At 37.6% G+C, this 16,349-nt stretch overlaps 1 protein-coding gene across 1 annotated transcript in view; it reads left to right on the forward strand.

Annotated features, from left to right (window-relative positions):
* Nucleotides 1–855: 855 nt before the first annotated feature.
* Nucleotides 856–16,349, forward strand: part of TBPL2 (TATA-box binding protein like 2) — a 25,352-nt gene continuing 9,858 nt past the window's right edge. The window contains exons 1-6 of the mRNA XM_011385184.1: nt 856–953; nt 2,914–3,368; nt 4,037–4,124; nt 5,736–5,827; nt 9,173–9,340; nt 13,071–13,165. Coding sequence (XP_011383486.1) covers nt 900–953; nt 2,914–3,368; nt 4,037–4,124; nt 5,736–5,827; nt 9,173–9,340; nt 13,071–13,165 — 952 coding nt within the window. The 5' untranslated portion in view covers nt 856–899. The remainder of the gene's footprint in view (nt 954–2,913; nt 3,369–4,036; nt 4,125–5,735; nt 5,828–9,172; nt 9,341–13,070; nt 13,166–16,349) is intronic.

A 16,349-nucleotide genomic window follows, 5' to 3' on the forward strand; every position in this document is an offset into this window, starting at 1 on the left:
ATATTTTATGTGTGTTTTCATGTACATCTTGAAATACCTTACATTAAAATATCAATTATCTTTAAAGAACCATTCCGCACTTTTAAGTTCTTATGAAAGCTGAGACTCTGAAAATTAAAACAGTGATTTCAAAAACAAAGACATTCCTGTGAATATTTGGTTTTCTTGAGCTGCCTCAACCCTAACTGTACAGTAACACATTCTTTTCTATGTGGCTTTAGACTAAAGTCTCTGTGATTGGAGAAAAATCACCCTAATTTGAAGGTGAGAAGTAATCATAGCATAAAAGTACTACATCTGATTAGGTGCCTCCCATTCCACTCGCTCTGCTCAAAAGTAAAAGAAAAAGAAAAGAAGAAAGTAAGAGAAAAATCCTTCATTTTCTCACTGTCCAACCCATCCACTTTTCACGCTACGAACACCGAGATCTCTTCTCCAGGAGGCAAGGACAGCATCTGAGGGTAGAGAAGGAAATCTCCAGATATGCAAGCGGAGTTTCTCAGCTGTGGGCAGAGTGCAGTGATGGCACCCGGGAGAGGAGCCTCTTCATCTCCAGCCACGCCCCCCACCCCCCCACTCCCATTCCTCCTTCTCTTCCTCGTGACCTGTTCTGCAACCCCCTCCCTGGCTCATTAATTCACCCGCGGGCGGTCTGCAGGAACTTGGACTGGGAGGAAGCTGAGTTCCCGCCCATCCACGCGGAGGCCACGGACCCTTCCTGCTCCCCCCACCCCCACCCCAGACCCCCGGGCCCCGCCTCGCCGCGTGCGGCCTCAGGGCTGATAAATGGCCCGAGCGCCTCCGACACCTAGTCGGACTCTGCTGCAGTTCGGCTCGCCGGGGCGCTTTTCCCACCCCTCATCCATTCCCCCATCCCCCAAGACTGAGACCTCCGGCGCATGGAGGAAGAAGAGACATACCTGGAGCTCTACCTGGACCAGTGCGCCGCCCAGGTGAGCTGGGAGGTTGTCGCACTGTCCCCGAGTCAGGGCTTGCGTCCCTGCTTTATTGCTGAGCGCCAAGTCGTGCGCTGCAAGGGCTTTGCCTTTATCTCATAAAACTCCTAGCGACCCTAAGAAGTGAGCTTGTTTACCCCCATCTTTCGGTTGAAAAGTAGAAGCTGAGAGAGAGACAAAATAATTTGCCCAAGGTTGCCAACCAGAACTCCAACCTGGCTAGTGTGAATTCAAAACGCGAATTGGAGGCACCTGTGGCTTCTTTCAGTCTGTGATTCTTAAGTTTCGAGTTGTTTTGTTTAATTTTAAAAAAATTTTAGAGGCAGATATTTTAGAAAAGAGGACGGAGTCTTCAAAAAAGAAAAGCGAAAGAGCGATTTAAGGGGGGGTGGAGGCGGGGTTAAATAGACAGTAGTAACGCGGAGGTAGAAATAGTGAAGTCCTGCAACGTTTAACATCGTAGAGCCCACACAACTAAGGTCTGGGGGAAGATGAGTTATGGTTCTACAAAAACCGTTTAACAAAAACCTTCAGATTTAAGGTCCAGGATGCAGTGAATGCACTAGAAGTACATCCTCTGAGGTGTGTTCCTACAGGTAAACTAGAAAGGAGGCTGTCAAGGTTCCATTGCCACAAAACATCCATCTTCAATATCTTGTTGCCATAGCATTAAATTCCTTGTTGAAGTTTAGTTTCATTGTGTGAGAGCTTTGCCCTCTGCTAATGCCAAAATGGGATTAAGGAGGAGAAGACAATGACTGTTGCAGATTTTGGTGCTTTACTGTAAATTGGCTGACGAGGGTCTTTCCAGCTAGGACAGGAGAGGCCAAGGAAACAATGGAGAGGAATCAGGGCTATTGTCCTCACCTTACTTTTATTAGGACCAATCTGTGGGTGGAGGTAAGGGAAGATGGGAGCTAATTACATAATTCAAAATGAAATAAGGTCAAAAATCTTATTTAAAGAGTATGACTGCATTCTTCTCAGTGTTTTCTTTGAACATTTAGTCATCCCTGCCATCTGCTGGACTTGTAGTACAAGAGCAATTTAATACGACCTAGCCAGACATTTTATTTAAGATAGCTTTGTAACAGAGAAGTTACAAAGATACTAAGAGGCATTTGTGACTATTCAGTTGTCAGAATAAGATCTTCTAAGGGATGAAGTTATCCTACAAGCAGTGCTCCAAATTTAGAATCTGAGTACAACTGAGTGAAGCAGGTGGTAATACGTGTACCAAGGTAATCGATTTTTTCTGTAAGAAAGACCATGAATTTTACATCAGCTGCTTTCCTCAGTTACACACCTCATTCCCTCAGTTGATGGTAATGGAAGTTGAGCAGCCTTCCCTGGGCTGGAAATACAATACATTGATTTAAACCATTCTTGTCATTTAAATTTCAATAACTTTTTCCTATTGTAAATTCACGAAACTAGCACATTTTCTTATCTCTTCTTTGATGGAAAGAATAACAATTTGAGTCCTTAGTGGAGTCTTGATTAGTGCTCCAGCTGTATCTTAAACTGCCTTTGCTTACTGTTCTTTTATTTAAAATGTGAATTTAAAGCTCTAAAAACTTTAAATCAGTTTATAATCAATTTAAGGAGTACAGTAAACCTGTCCTCTTCAAAGTAACACAGTTTAGATCATGATTGCTCAATTGCATTTGTTACAAAATTGGATTTACAGTGGCAACTGAGTACAGATCTAACTTGTCGGACAAACATTTTGTGAAAAATCCTTTCTCTGCATGTTAAAATATACTTTCCTGTTTCTGTTAAGTGTGCTGTAACATGTAACACTATACTAGAATTTCAGTGATACTTAGTGGACATCAGCTGTCTTGAATTGCCTCTCATCCTGAACACATTGCCTGTTGGCCATGGTAGTATCGCTTTGATATAAAATGCTGTTATGTTTGTTGTGTTTTGTTTCTCTGTTTTGGAAATGGCCCAGGATGACATCACCCCACCTGAGATGCCCCTGCTCAGCCCAGTTGTACCTGATGATGTGTACATATCTAATTCATCCAAACCAGAGACTGCGTTTAATTCACATCTTGAAGTAGTCAAAGAAACATCTGGTGATTTCTCATCTGTGGATCTTAGCTTCCTACCAGACGAACTTACCCAAGAAAGTAAAGACCTGACTGTCAGAAGTAAGCATGAAATTGAAGAAAATTGTAAAACTCAAAATCAGCAAAGTAAGCTGCTGTTATCCAGCCAACAAGATGTTAGCCTACGTTTAAACAGTAGCTCTTCATCAAATTCCCATTCACTTCTGCACCCTGGTGATGCTAACTCAGTCCAGCCCTCTCCTGAAAAACCAAACTCCTTGCCTCTGGCATCCATAACTCCCATGACACCAATGACCCCTGTTTCAGAATGTTCTGGAATCATGCCTCAACTACAGTGAGTTGTTCTTTTGGTTTTTGTTTGTCTTCAATGGATGATGCTTCTGGGTACACATTTCATATTCCTGAATGTGATGACAGCTAATTTCAGGATAATAGTGTAGGGAAGAGAATTTCGGATTTTACTTTTGTTTATCAGTTCTTAACAGATTGTGGCGTTAGACAGTTTGGTTATCTGTAAAAGGAAGCACTAATTCTTGATCTCTTAAGTAGAGTTTAAGAGTATATACATTCTTGAAAGATTGTATTGTTTATACTAAAGCACTGGAGTTGCTGCAAATTGTGGCTGGAGTTGGATAAAACCAAAGAATATAAAGATGTAAAATTGAATTTGATTTGCAAATTGATTTGGAATTATGCTATTTTAAGGCATAGTTTTCTTTTCCTTTCTTTCTTTTTTTTTTAAAAATTATTTAAGGCATAGTTTTGAAAAAGATTTAGAACTTAATTTTAGTCAGCTTTTCCTAAAATTTCATGACCACCTATTTTAGTACTTCACTTTGGGATTTTTATATTTTATTAGGGACCATGTTTTATGTATTTCACATTTAGAATAATTATCACCCTAGGAAGTCACATATACAACCTAGGAAATGAGGAAGTTAGTGTTTTAATTCTTTACCTTTTATATCTGGTGTAATTTTCTAAGTTGACTTATGTCTTTAGAAATATAGTTTCCACTGCAAACCTGGCCTGTAAATTGGATCTAAAGAAAATAGCTTTGCATGCAAAAAATGCGGAATATAATCCAAAGGTAAGATTTCTCAGTATTTCAACAATTAGCTTCTATTTCAATTAACTTTCCTTCATATGATCATGATATTGATTCATTCCTTTTTTTTTATTTTTTAAAAAGAAGAAATATGTGAAAAGCATTTGGCAACTCAAAAGGTTAATTGCCCCATTCTCTGTTTTGAAGTTCTAAAAAATAATCTCATTCTCTATGTTGAATAAAGCAGTGATTGAGCAGTTCCCAAAAGTTAAGACCCTTCTCTTTTCATTCAAAAATTTTTTTCAGTATGACTTTTCAGCCTGACTATGGGGATGCTCACTTTCTTAAAATGCCATTATATTTCTGGAAATAATTTTTTCTAAATGTCCCACCTAGCCAGCACATGTGTATTTTTCCAGTTACGAGTTCTCTTTTTTGAGAAAGCGAAATCATTTAAAGTGTGAAGTTCAAGCTTCTGCTTACTAATGTAAGATTCATGGATTTTTTTTTTTTTCCTGTCAAAGTTTAATAAAATCTTTCTTGTGTCCTGCCAAAGCCAGGCATCCCATTTCAGTGGCCTATTTACCTCGGAAGTGGATTTGTTAATTCAATCAACAGTCAGTGATTTGGCAGGCCCTGCAGTTAGGACTACAAAGATGAGTAAGACCTAGTCTCTACTGGGAGAAAGTTCCCTGTCTTGGGTGGTGGAGGATTTATGGAGTTAGATGCAAAAGACCATATTAGTAGGAACCCAGAGGATCTTGCCAATATCAACTATTTATGGATTAAGTACTTATTTTTGCTGTTGTCGTAGTGTTGTTGCTGACATCTAAATTCAAATGTTACCCGAATGTTAGGCAAATACAACATAGCTTTCCTTTTTATATTTCGTATAGCAGTCTATGATGATGGAAACAATGAGATTCTCTGGCTGCTGCAATGATTGACCACAGTACAGAGCAATCGGCATTTTAAGCGTATTTTATTCTGCACCATCCTCAGCTCTTCCTTCATTTTATTTCAGTGCATGTGACCTGTCTGAACTTGGACTTGACAGCCAAGGAAATCCTGTCTTGGCACTTAAGCTGCCGAGAGAGTTTGACAAAATGAATACCGCATGAGAGGACCTTTTAGTAAACACCTGGCAATCAGTAGTAGGACTTGATCAACTCTAGTTCTGAGTCAGGGTCCTTTCACTATCTGCCAGCACTTCAAATCTGAAATTGTTAGTCCCACCTTTGTCCTGTTGAGTAGCTCTGACACATAGAGCTTATAGTCTTGAATAGTGTTTCCTTCCCAGCTTAAGGGCTGGTGGTGCACTAATTGGGGATAATAATGGACTTACCTGAGTCCTGTCATGAGGATAAATTAGATAAAACCCACAAAGCTCTTAGAATAGGGCCTGAAACATAAGAGGCACTCAAATTTTAGCTTTACTGTTGTTGTTCTTACCTGTCTTTTCTAAGTACATTGTAGAATCACAACCATTTTTGTTAGTTAATCTTAATGTGAGGAGAACAGACCCAGACATTTTTTAGTTTTCCCATCAAATCTCAGTTTATTCAAGTCTGTTTTCATGTTCAGCTCAGCTTTTCAACTGGAATAGTGTTAACTCTAGCAGAGGCTAATTGTCCTTTTGGCTTCTATGTATAGAGGTTTGCTGCTGTCATAATGAGGATCCGAGAGCCCAGGACAACAGCCCTCATATTTAGTTCTGGGAAAATGGTCTGCACAGGAGCCAAAAGGTATGAAGAACGACCCTTACCCCCCCAACCCCTACCAGACAAAGAATTAAGTATACAAAACAGGGAAGGGGATAGCATTAATGTTCTAAAACACATAGTAGATGCAAAATACTTTGCTGAAGAGTTAAAGTCACGAAGTGCCAATTTTGGATTAAAAACATTTGGCCTCATACTACTGAATTATATCCCACTTTACAGCCCTCCCCCCCACCTCCTGTTAAACCAAAGGGGCTTCACTAGGCTGTTACCACTTGTTTTTAAGGTGCATTAAAAAGAAAATAAGCAGCACTAGTGATAAAGCCTGTTATAAACCCTGGGAAGGAGTTCTTGTGTATTTCCCTCATTGCTGATAAATGGATAGAACTTTTTTAAGGAGGGAAATTAGATATTTCTTGGCCATTAGCTTGAGCATTAGCTCAGAAAGCATCTCTTAAAAGGCTCCTCTTTCCTGGATCTCATGCAGCGGAAGCCCTGTGCTGTACTGATGTAGATCCTTTCAGCATAAAACTAGTGGAGGAGCTGCTCTTCTAAGTGTTAAAAATGAGTAGCAAATTGTTCTTCTGAAAGGCTGTGCCAATTTTCCCTTGTTCTAGAGAGGTATTGAGTGTCCGTTTTCTCCAATGAACATTAGGTGTTAATATTTTTTGTACTTGTCAAATTGATTTGGCAAAAAGGTTATCTTGTTTTCACATTTCTTTGATTTACTAGTGAGACTAATTTTTCATAAGCATATAAACTGCCTGTTGTGTCTTTTGCCCAATAGTCTATGAAGATGTTTCTCTTTTGGTATTTAAGTATTTTCATTATTTTATACTGTAAATACTTTTTCCCAGATTAATGTTAATGGTTTTTTATCACATGGAGGTTTTTTTACACAATTTAAATTTTTTTGTGTATAGTCACTCTATTTGATTTTTTAAAAAAATAGTTTCAGTGTTAGGTTTCATGCTTAGGATGGCATTCCTCATGCACAACATTATGTAAATATAGACCTCCATATATTTTTCTAGCCTTTTTCAGGTCTGCTTTGTATTGAGTGAAGTTGATGTTTTGATTCCTCTAGAGCTTTCTCTAGATGATGGAAATGTTCTATATCTATTTTGTCCAATAGCACCTAGTCACATATAGCTTTTGAACAGTTAAAATATAGCTGATACAATAGAGGAATTGAATTTTTTAATTTAATTTTAATTAATATGAATTTAAATAGCCATGTGTGGCCAGTGGCTACCATATTGGGCAGAGCCAGTCTTAGAATTTTATTTAAATGTGAAATAATTTTTTTAAAATGTCCAGTCAGTGCTCCAATACATTTGTTGAATCCATTCTTACTGAAATTTCTCCCTACTTGTTTTTACAAGTTAAGTTTTTTACATTTGTGTAAGTTTTGGGGCCTCTCTTCTGTTGATTCACATGTGTATCCCTTGACTTAGAAATCTCCATCATTATGTCGTTATTGAACAACTCTGCGAGATATCTTCAAGGACATTCATTTCAGCGTTGTTTAAAACGAGAGCAACGAATTAATAATCTAGTAATAGAGTTTTGATTAGATCATAAAATTGTATTTAGCCATTCAAATACATACATGTATATTGAGTTAGAAGGATGGTCATATCGTGTTAAGTTGGAGAGGGAGCAGGCAACTAAATGGTAAGTTTATTATCCAACGTTTACTTTAAAATATGCTCATATTACACACACACTGATGAGTATCTTTCCCTCTCTGAATTCATTTGGTTCCTAACCAAAAGATAGTGAAAGCTTGGGTAGTGAGTTCAGGGAATGAGATACTGTTACCCAAATCTATCTGGTTCTTGAGTTTCGAATAGAGAGTTGTGAACGTTTGGTTAGTGTAAGATACCAGAATTATCTCCACAAATTTATCCAAACCTGTTCTCTTTAGTTGTTAAAACCAGACTTTACAGAGTGAGAAACACCTGTGTTTGTGTAGGAAAAGTGCAGAAAGGTCAAATTTATCAGTGTTTTTTACCACTGGTGATGACATTTCAAGGTTCTTAATTTATTTTCTAATGTTTGTACAAGAACATGTATCTAGACTTCTAACTGCAGTTGTTTGGGAATTTCTATGTGATGTTCGCAGCTAACCTCCCAAGAACCTACAAGGCTATGCAAACTCTTGAAATTTAACCTTATAAACATATGGGAGATATAATGTGTCAATTAAGCTAATATAGTTTTTTAAAATGAAAGCAGTTTATTTCTCTGCTAACTTGGGGACATGGCCTTGCTAGGGACATTTCAGGAATTAGAAGTGGGTGGGAAGAATCCAAGTGAAGTGAGGTGAAGTGTGTGAAGCAATTAATATAGTTATGAGGGGCCAGTGCTGAGAAGGATCCAGACAGGCAAGAGAATGGAATACTTCCTTTGGTCCAGCAAACAAGTTCCATCTGGCTTTTCTTTCAGGTGCTTCTGATTGTCAGCTTCACCCACCAGGTGTTGCCCCTGTTTGGCACCCCCTACTCCTTAGTGTTTTGTTTGGGCAGTCACCATTGAAGAGTACCTAATGAAAAATAAAGCCTCAAATCTCAGGAGTTCACATAGGGTTGGAGTAGAACAAACACTTAGAGGAACACAGTCACAAAGTTAGATGAATTTATTTCTTTGTCATATTGGGTATGAGTTGAATGACAATTGTGTAAGAAAGCCTGAGCAAAATTGAGCAGGTTTTGAGGTATTCATGTTTTTTAACATAAATTTGTCCCATAAAGGCCCAAGTCCTGACATCATGTCTGTGCTATTCGATTGGCTCATAACTTCAATATGCAATGTGTCCTTATTTTTTGTTGCCATTGTTCCCATCTAAATGGCACATACCTATAGACCAGATGGATGGTTCTAAAACTTTAGTGAGCATCACAATCACTGGAGGGTTTGTTAAAACACAGATTGCTGGGCCTCATCTTCAGAGTGTCTGCTTATCTGAGGTGGAGGCTGATCTCTGCATTTCTAACGTTCTCAGGTGGTGATGCTGCTGCTGGTCTGAGGACACACTTTAATAACCAGTGGAGTAGTTAATTTTATCTAATAGCACTTAAAACAAGTAAAAGAAAAAGGTGTTTTATATGCAGTAGATGATAAATTAAGACAAAAATCTGTTTATGATCCAGTTCAACAACTGTTCATTGTACCATACCTTTTTACTAGGAGCTAGAGACAAAAGTAGGGGAGGTAGGTCCTCCTCCAAGTCTACTGGTTGGTAGTATATATTGAAAGATAAACATGGTACAAATGGTAGAAATACAGTCAAACATGTGAATACAGCCCAACTCATATGGAGGGCATGGTGATTAGACATCTTTAAACACATTTGCCCCTCCCCAGCGAAGAGCAGTCTCGACTCGCAGCGAGAAAGTACGCTCGTGTGGTGCAGAAGCTTGGGTTCCCTGCCAGATTCCTCGATTTTAAAATTCAGAACATGGTTGGAAGCTGTGATGTGAGATTTTCCATCAGGCTGGAAGGTTTGGTGCTAACCCATCAGCAGTTTAGTAGGTATGGTCGTTATATAACTTTGAGTTTACCGAGATGTTAAAGTTATATGTATTATGGGCTGCTTAGATAATGTATCTTTTAGAGAAAGTGTAATTTTTTGGTAAAGGCACAATAGGTGATGGGGTTAAGATGCTACACCTAAGTCCTCATTGGTTACTATATATGTCCAATCTTTTGAAATGGTGGTTCTCAAAATTATAGTATATAGTAATCACTTGGACAGTTTATTAAAACACATTCTTGCCTGGGCTGCAAGATTTTGCTTGAATTTGCAGTTCTAACATGCTCATAGATGATGCCAATGCTGCTGGCCAGTGGCCCACACATTGAGACCCACTGACGTATAGATTTCTTAAAACAGCACACCTGACTTGGAGGTGATAGCCACGAAGGGAAGAAAAGGGATGTGCAATGGAGTAAGCAAGTCGGAAGGGGCTAACAGCTAGTGAGGGAAGAAAGGGTTGGGAGAAGATGAAAAAAAGAATGGCCATAGCACATTCTATGAAGGCAATCTTATCTAGTTTTTGTCCTCTTTGAAGATTTTCTTTAGTGTACTCATATTCCTAGGCAAGTATCTCTAGCCTGCCTGGCTTCTTCAAATGTAGCTTCCCTTATCGATAGCAAATGTTCCCCCTCCCACAGCTGCATTGGTGCTTTCCCCAACCATCTCAGGCCCTGGAGAACAGTGATGGAGGTTGACCGATCAACACCAAATCCCACCACTGCTTGGGCCATATTCTTGGGCCAAGGCACTTGAACTGCCTTAGAACCCACAGATGTTCTTAAATTCTCTTGATCTAGCTTGAACTTAAGTCCTTTCACTCCAACGTTTTCCTTCTCTTTGCCTTTGAGTACTCATTCTGTTTAATAAAGCAGATAGGGATCATATAATTGTGCTTTCTCTAACATTTGTTAACTTTCCTTTGAGACGTGATCTGAACAGAAGTTAACAATTGCTTTGTTTCTTCCTTTAAAAAAATTTTAGTTCATTCTGAGATTTATTTTTATGATATTCTTCAGGCAATGTTTATTTTTCCCTTGGTTGTATTTTCTTTTCCTTTGCATCAATTTTTTTCAGCATTTGCTTCTTGAATGCCCATGATATACCCACTGAGTTCGCTGGGAAGCCCCTCATGCAAGACATATTGCTTCTTTAAGTATCTTTTTCTTTCTGCAGTTTGGGTTACTTTGTAGATACATAGTAAAACCTTCATTTTTAAGAGTCTCTCGGCAAATGAGCCAGCTTATTTATCTTCCAGATTCTCAACCATGGGCCTTAGTCTCTTCCTCTGAACCAACTTTTCCTGAACATATGAAAGATCTCTGCTTGAATTAGAAGGTACATGATTATATTAGACTTGTATTCCTCTTTCTGGCCATTTAGGACTCTAAGAGGTGTGTGATCCCTCCCAAGTTTCATTTTTTTCCACCAACATTGCAGATCAGATTTAAATCTAGAGTAAGAGTGCCCTTTGTGACTACTTCTACCTTCTGAAAGATAAAATTGCCAGTAGGGCAAAAAGAGAATTCATCAGATGCACTGCTTTTAGCCACTTGGAGTGGGCCCATCACTCTTCTATCTTCCTTCTGAGCCAGCTTTATGATTTTATCCATCTTTTAATTTGGCAAGGAAGCTTGCTTTGTATTCACACAACTATCTCATTCTTGTCTCATTCTTGCTTCCCCCAAATGCTCTCCATCCAGCCTCCATCCTTAAGTTATGGATTACAACTCCAGTGTGAGTATTCATGACATTGGGGCACTAAAACTCCTCTTTTTCAGCAGGTTTTATCTTTAAAATGAGGCCTCTCTGTAATTGCCTGTAGCCTTGTAGGGAGCAATGGCACACATCAGTTATAATTATCAGATCAAATTTGCCTTATGTTAAAACTCAAGGTCATTTGATTTCCCAGGTTCTACAAATTTGTGTTTATTAGCATCTAATAATATAAATATCAGCATCAGATAATACAAATATCATCCTTGATACCGAGTACGTTCTCTGTCAATCTTCCTATGCTTTAATTTTTTTCACTTTTCTCTGAGCATTTTTCTCTTTTCCCTTCAATTTAAAGTCAAAGATATCCTGATAATAAATATTTCTTAAAAGAGTAAAATCTAGGTGGCTACTGTGTAACAAATACTGCACTGACAGTGACAATCAGTAGAGCCATGGTCCCTTGCCCTAATGGCATTCACTGTCTGAAAGAGAAGGCACACAAGCTAAAGATAATAATGAAACATGGTGACAGTGAAGGTGAACACCCTTTGAAGTGCTCTAGTACCATCAAGTGGGATACTTAACATCATTGAGGAGGTGTGGAGATCAATAAGACTTCTTAAAGGACGTGCCATTCAAGCTGAGACTTGAACAATGAGTCAATTTAGGGTTGGCCAAGAGATCGGCAGCTGTTTGTTAATCTCAATCCTCATAAAGTGTTCTCCATCCCTAACCAAAACCTCTTTCTCTTTTCTGCCTGAACCTTCTTTTGAAATGAGGCAGAGGATAAATGAAGTAAATTATTAATCAAGAGACTATTATGCTCGCACCTTAAAATCATGGTTCTGAAAGCCAAATGCAGTTCATCGTTATTTACATACTTTTGTTTTCTTTTTTCCTTCGTAGAGTCCTAAGATTCAGATAGAAAATCAAATAGGAACATTTTTTCTGTACCCCAGCCTTCACTTTCTTGGCTCAAGCCTCATAGTTCCTAAGGGATTTTCCAATGCTCTAGGTGGTCTCATTGTCTCCCCGATGTTGGGAAGTGGTTTTCTGCAATGGAGTGATGTTGCAAGAGGACAAGTCCACTCATTGCAACCTCCATATATTTCAGAAGGGTGGCCACTGTGATGCCTCTCTGGTGCCAACAAGAGGTTTTACATCTGCTGTTATATGGGTCTTATCATTGCAGAATGGAATGGAGTTTCGCATGTCATCTGGATTCACCCTTTAAATGCAAAGATTCACTTGTATTATAGTGTTCTATTTCTTGGTTTTCTTTTTCTTATATCTGTTCTCCATTAGCCATTGTTCTGAGAATAGTTTTATCAGCTTCCTCTTACTTCTTGACTTGTGTTTTGTAGGTTTCTCGAGCCTTTCTAAGTGCTCTCCCTTCTCTATGCTATAGTATGGAGAAGCAGTTCTTAGCCCTATCCTTTGCTCCATGGAGAAGCCAGCTTACATGTAGTTGTAAATAGGAATGAGTTAGTATGTATGAGAACAAATCCTGAATTTTTAAAACTTGAGATAGTTTGGTTTTCTTTCTTTATAGAGTACCTGTCCAAAGACAAACAATGGTCTAGACATTTTTTTAGGTTTTATCTGCTAAAAATGTTAACTTTAGCAGTTTATAAATGCCTACAAAATATGCTCACTATTGGGGGAACTTGGAAAATTTAGAAAACGTGTTTATGTATTGGCAGACTTTTTTTGGAAAGATAGAGAACACTTAACCAACAAGATCTTAATACATTAAACCTGATGCCCTAAGTTACTTTAATTTCTAACAGCTTAAGATGACTTACACTTGAAAAAAATATTATGACCAAAAATTAATTCTGTTCTTGACTGCTACAGGAAATTACCTAGGACACTTAAGACTAATTTTATCGAGATGGCCGAAGTGTTTTTGGCAAAATAGCTTTTTAAAACTGCTTTAATATGCAACTCAAATATGGAAAAGTAGTTGAATAGTGCCATTTTTAACTTTTTTCTGTTGTATTTTAACAGTTACGAACCTGAACTGTTTCCTGGCCTTATTTATAGAATGGTAAAACCACGAATTGTTTTGCTTATCTTTGTATCTGGAAAAGTTGTGTTGACAGGTAAGTTCTAAAATTATTTTCTGACTTTCATAAAATTCATTAGCTATGTATGTGCTTTGCTTTTCCTTTTAAATAGCTTATGAAGAAATTCTTACTATTACAGAATTCACAAAAAATAGGAATATATCATTGGTTCCAAAACCAAAACAATGTATTTTTTTCATGTTTTTATGTCATTTTGATAGGTATATTAATCCTTACATCCTGCTTTTTAATTAACCATTAGAACATGTAGTTTAACTCACTGTTGCAAACTCTTCGTGAAAGCTTTTAACAGCTGCACAATGTTCTAACAGAGGGATCAGCAAATCTTTTTCTGTAAAGGGCCAAATACTAAATATTTCAGGCTTTGCAGACCATTGAGTCTCTGTCACCACAACTGAACTCTCCCATTGTAGTGCCTAAGTAGCTATAGGCATTACATAAAGAAAAAGCCTCTGCTAAGTGAATTTAATGTAATTCCTATAACTTACATTTGTCACGTACTATTCTTTTTAATTTTTCCCCAGCCATTTAAAACATAAAAATTAGTCTTAGCTCACAAACTATGCCTCAGCAGGCAGCAAACTAGAGTTAGCCAGCAGGCCTAAGTTTCCTGACCTCTGTTCTAACATGTTATTGTATCAAACTTATTCTCCTATTGTCAGGTGTTTAAATGTTCCTTCTTTGCTGCTTATAAATGGCACAAACAATTGGCTATTTTTATGTGTAGAGAATTACTTTATTTTTGTGGATAGAACTTTTGTTTAAGGATATGGCTATTTTTAAGAATTCTAAGATTCTAAGTACCAATTACTTAGGAATTGTTTAGGAAGGGATATATAGTACTGTTCTCCTATAGGAGATTTTTTAAGTTCTTGAGGCAAATGATTGAGACACTTTTTTCCCATACCATTCTACTGAAGTTTGATATTTTTGTCTGACTTTTTACTCTGCCAGAATTAATGCCAAGTTTATATGGCATGAGCCAAATTGATCTCTGTGCCCCGTCCCTAAAGGGCTAGCAAGCCATCTGAATACTACGTATTTTTTTCCTCTTTATTAATTTATGATGACTCCTTTTGACTTTTATTTTTATATATGAGTCTGTTCACCTTTGCTCCAGATGTATACTATAATAATTCTACTGTATTTATACTATGCTATAAATGTGCTTTAATTCTAGTAGACTCTATGTCTGATAGAGCTGGTTCTCTCTCATTGCTTCTCTTTTTGTGTTTCTTACCTCCTCTTGAATATTCTTCCAAGTAAACTTTAGAATTTTATAAAATCTTGCCTCATCTAAAAAAAAAAAATTGAGATTTTTGCATTATCTGAATTAATTTCAAAAAAATCGATAGTTATCACTCAACATCCAGCAATGTGGAATGTCTGTTCTTAAGTCTTTATAATTCTCAGTACAGTTTTGTAGTGTGCTTTTCTCTAAGAAATAAAAAATGTGTCTTTGAAGTGGAAGACGACTTTGGAATTCAAGAACTTTTTGAATACAGCAAAGCTACAATTCCTCAGATGCCACCAATTTAGAATCTGAAATAATTAAGACCTAGTGGCTGACAAAGTTTATCTCTGTATGTCCTAAATGATGGGGGGAAAGCCTGCCAAGTAAATTGAATAGTATAGATATTGGAGGTCAATATATGCCCTACTTAAGGGAACAAACTTTTCAAGAACTTTGGAAGGATACTTTCATATATGTGCTATGTGTCATTATGAATCGGTTTTATTTAACGTGAAAATGGCCAGATGTAGGTTAAGTTCCAATTATAGGTACACACAAAAAGTTTCTTTAAATATCCTTAATTCATCCCAACTTTCCCGCTTGCCTCAAATTAAAAGGAAAAAATACTGTCATGAACACATTTGCTAGAAGTTACACATCACAAAAACAAAGGATTGTCAACCTTCAATACTGAAGACCATCCAATACACTTGCCTTAAAATTTGTTAATGTGTTTAGCATATAGAATAGGCAAAGCCAAATTTCTTCATTCTTGCAAGACATAGATTATTACTTCTGTGGAGAAGGAAATGAGATATATTAATTGAAATCCAAATTTCTGCTTAGATTATGAAATAAAAGCCAGTCTGTCTTACTACTGAAATATAGATACTTATCTATGAGGATTTTTCCAGTTTATGTTGCATTGTCTTAAAGTACTTTACCTAGAAACACATGTTTTAGGTTAAGTTTGCTCTAAACTTAGAGACAAATGCCCCTTATTTCTTAACTTTAAGTACCAAGACCCTTTTCACCTACAAAGGGATTAAAAACTCAAGGCCCTAATTTTGGGTGTATAACTGGGAAAAGGGACTTTTTTTTGCCCTGCCTCTAGAACCTCAGCTAAGGATGGTCATGTAGACTGTAGAGTGTCCAGTGGAGTCCTAGAGGCTCACATAGTCTAGTCCAACATGGCAAGACCAAGCACTCTGCAGAGCCATTTGAAAGCAAGGTCCCAGTAAGGGTAAATGATTTTTGCCTAGAAAATGTTGGAGTACTGAAATTGCATTTTGAATATGACTGTAGGTGATAATGAATCCAAGTTCTTCCCTAGGTTGGAACTGTAGAAATATTAGAAATAAGTGGCAATTGGCAATTATTGTATCATGTGCCTTTTGCTGAGTCTTTGAAAATAATGTGTCCATGTAAAATTTAAAATTGTTTTACTCTCCTGAGGTGCAAAGCTGTAGCTACCATGTCCAGGGCTACATCTGAATGTTCTATGGTTAAGTGAGCTGAAGACAAACAGGCCCTGCTATTCTACTTTGTCATTGTTCCTGACAGTAAAAAGCAATGAGACCCGGGCTAAGCTTAACACTTTTTCCAGGTCAATGCTGCTTTTCTATGGCTGGTGTGACATCCAGAACCCATGTTTTTTCTCAAACCACTATGAAAGTAACAGTATAGCAGGGTCTGCCAGAATAATATACAATGGACAGCAAAACATGTCAACTTTGACTTTGAAGATCAGAGATATAACAGTTAACGTGTTGGGCATTCTTGTGCCAGGCACTGTGCTAAGGGTTTTTATATAGGATCTAGTTAACTCTGTGAGGTTGTACTTAATATGTTTCCTCACCTGTAAAATAAGGACAATGGAGATATTAAATAACCTTAACAATGTCAAACAGCTGTATGTGCTGCAGCACAGGTGGGAACTTAAGCAGCCTGGCTCCAAAGTCCGCC

The sequence above is a fragment of the Pteropus vampyrus genome, unplaced genomic scaffold (genome assembly GCF_000151845.1).
Source record: "Pteropus vampyrus isolate Shadow unplaced genomic scaffold, Pvam_2.0 Scaffold15, whole genome shotgun sequence".
NCBI classification, from domain to species: Eukaryota; Metazoa; Chordata; class Mammalia; order Chiroptera; family Pteropodidae; genus Pteropus; species Pteropus vampyrus.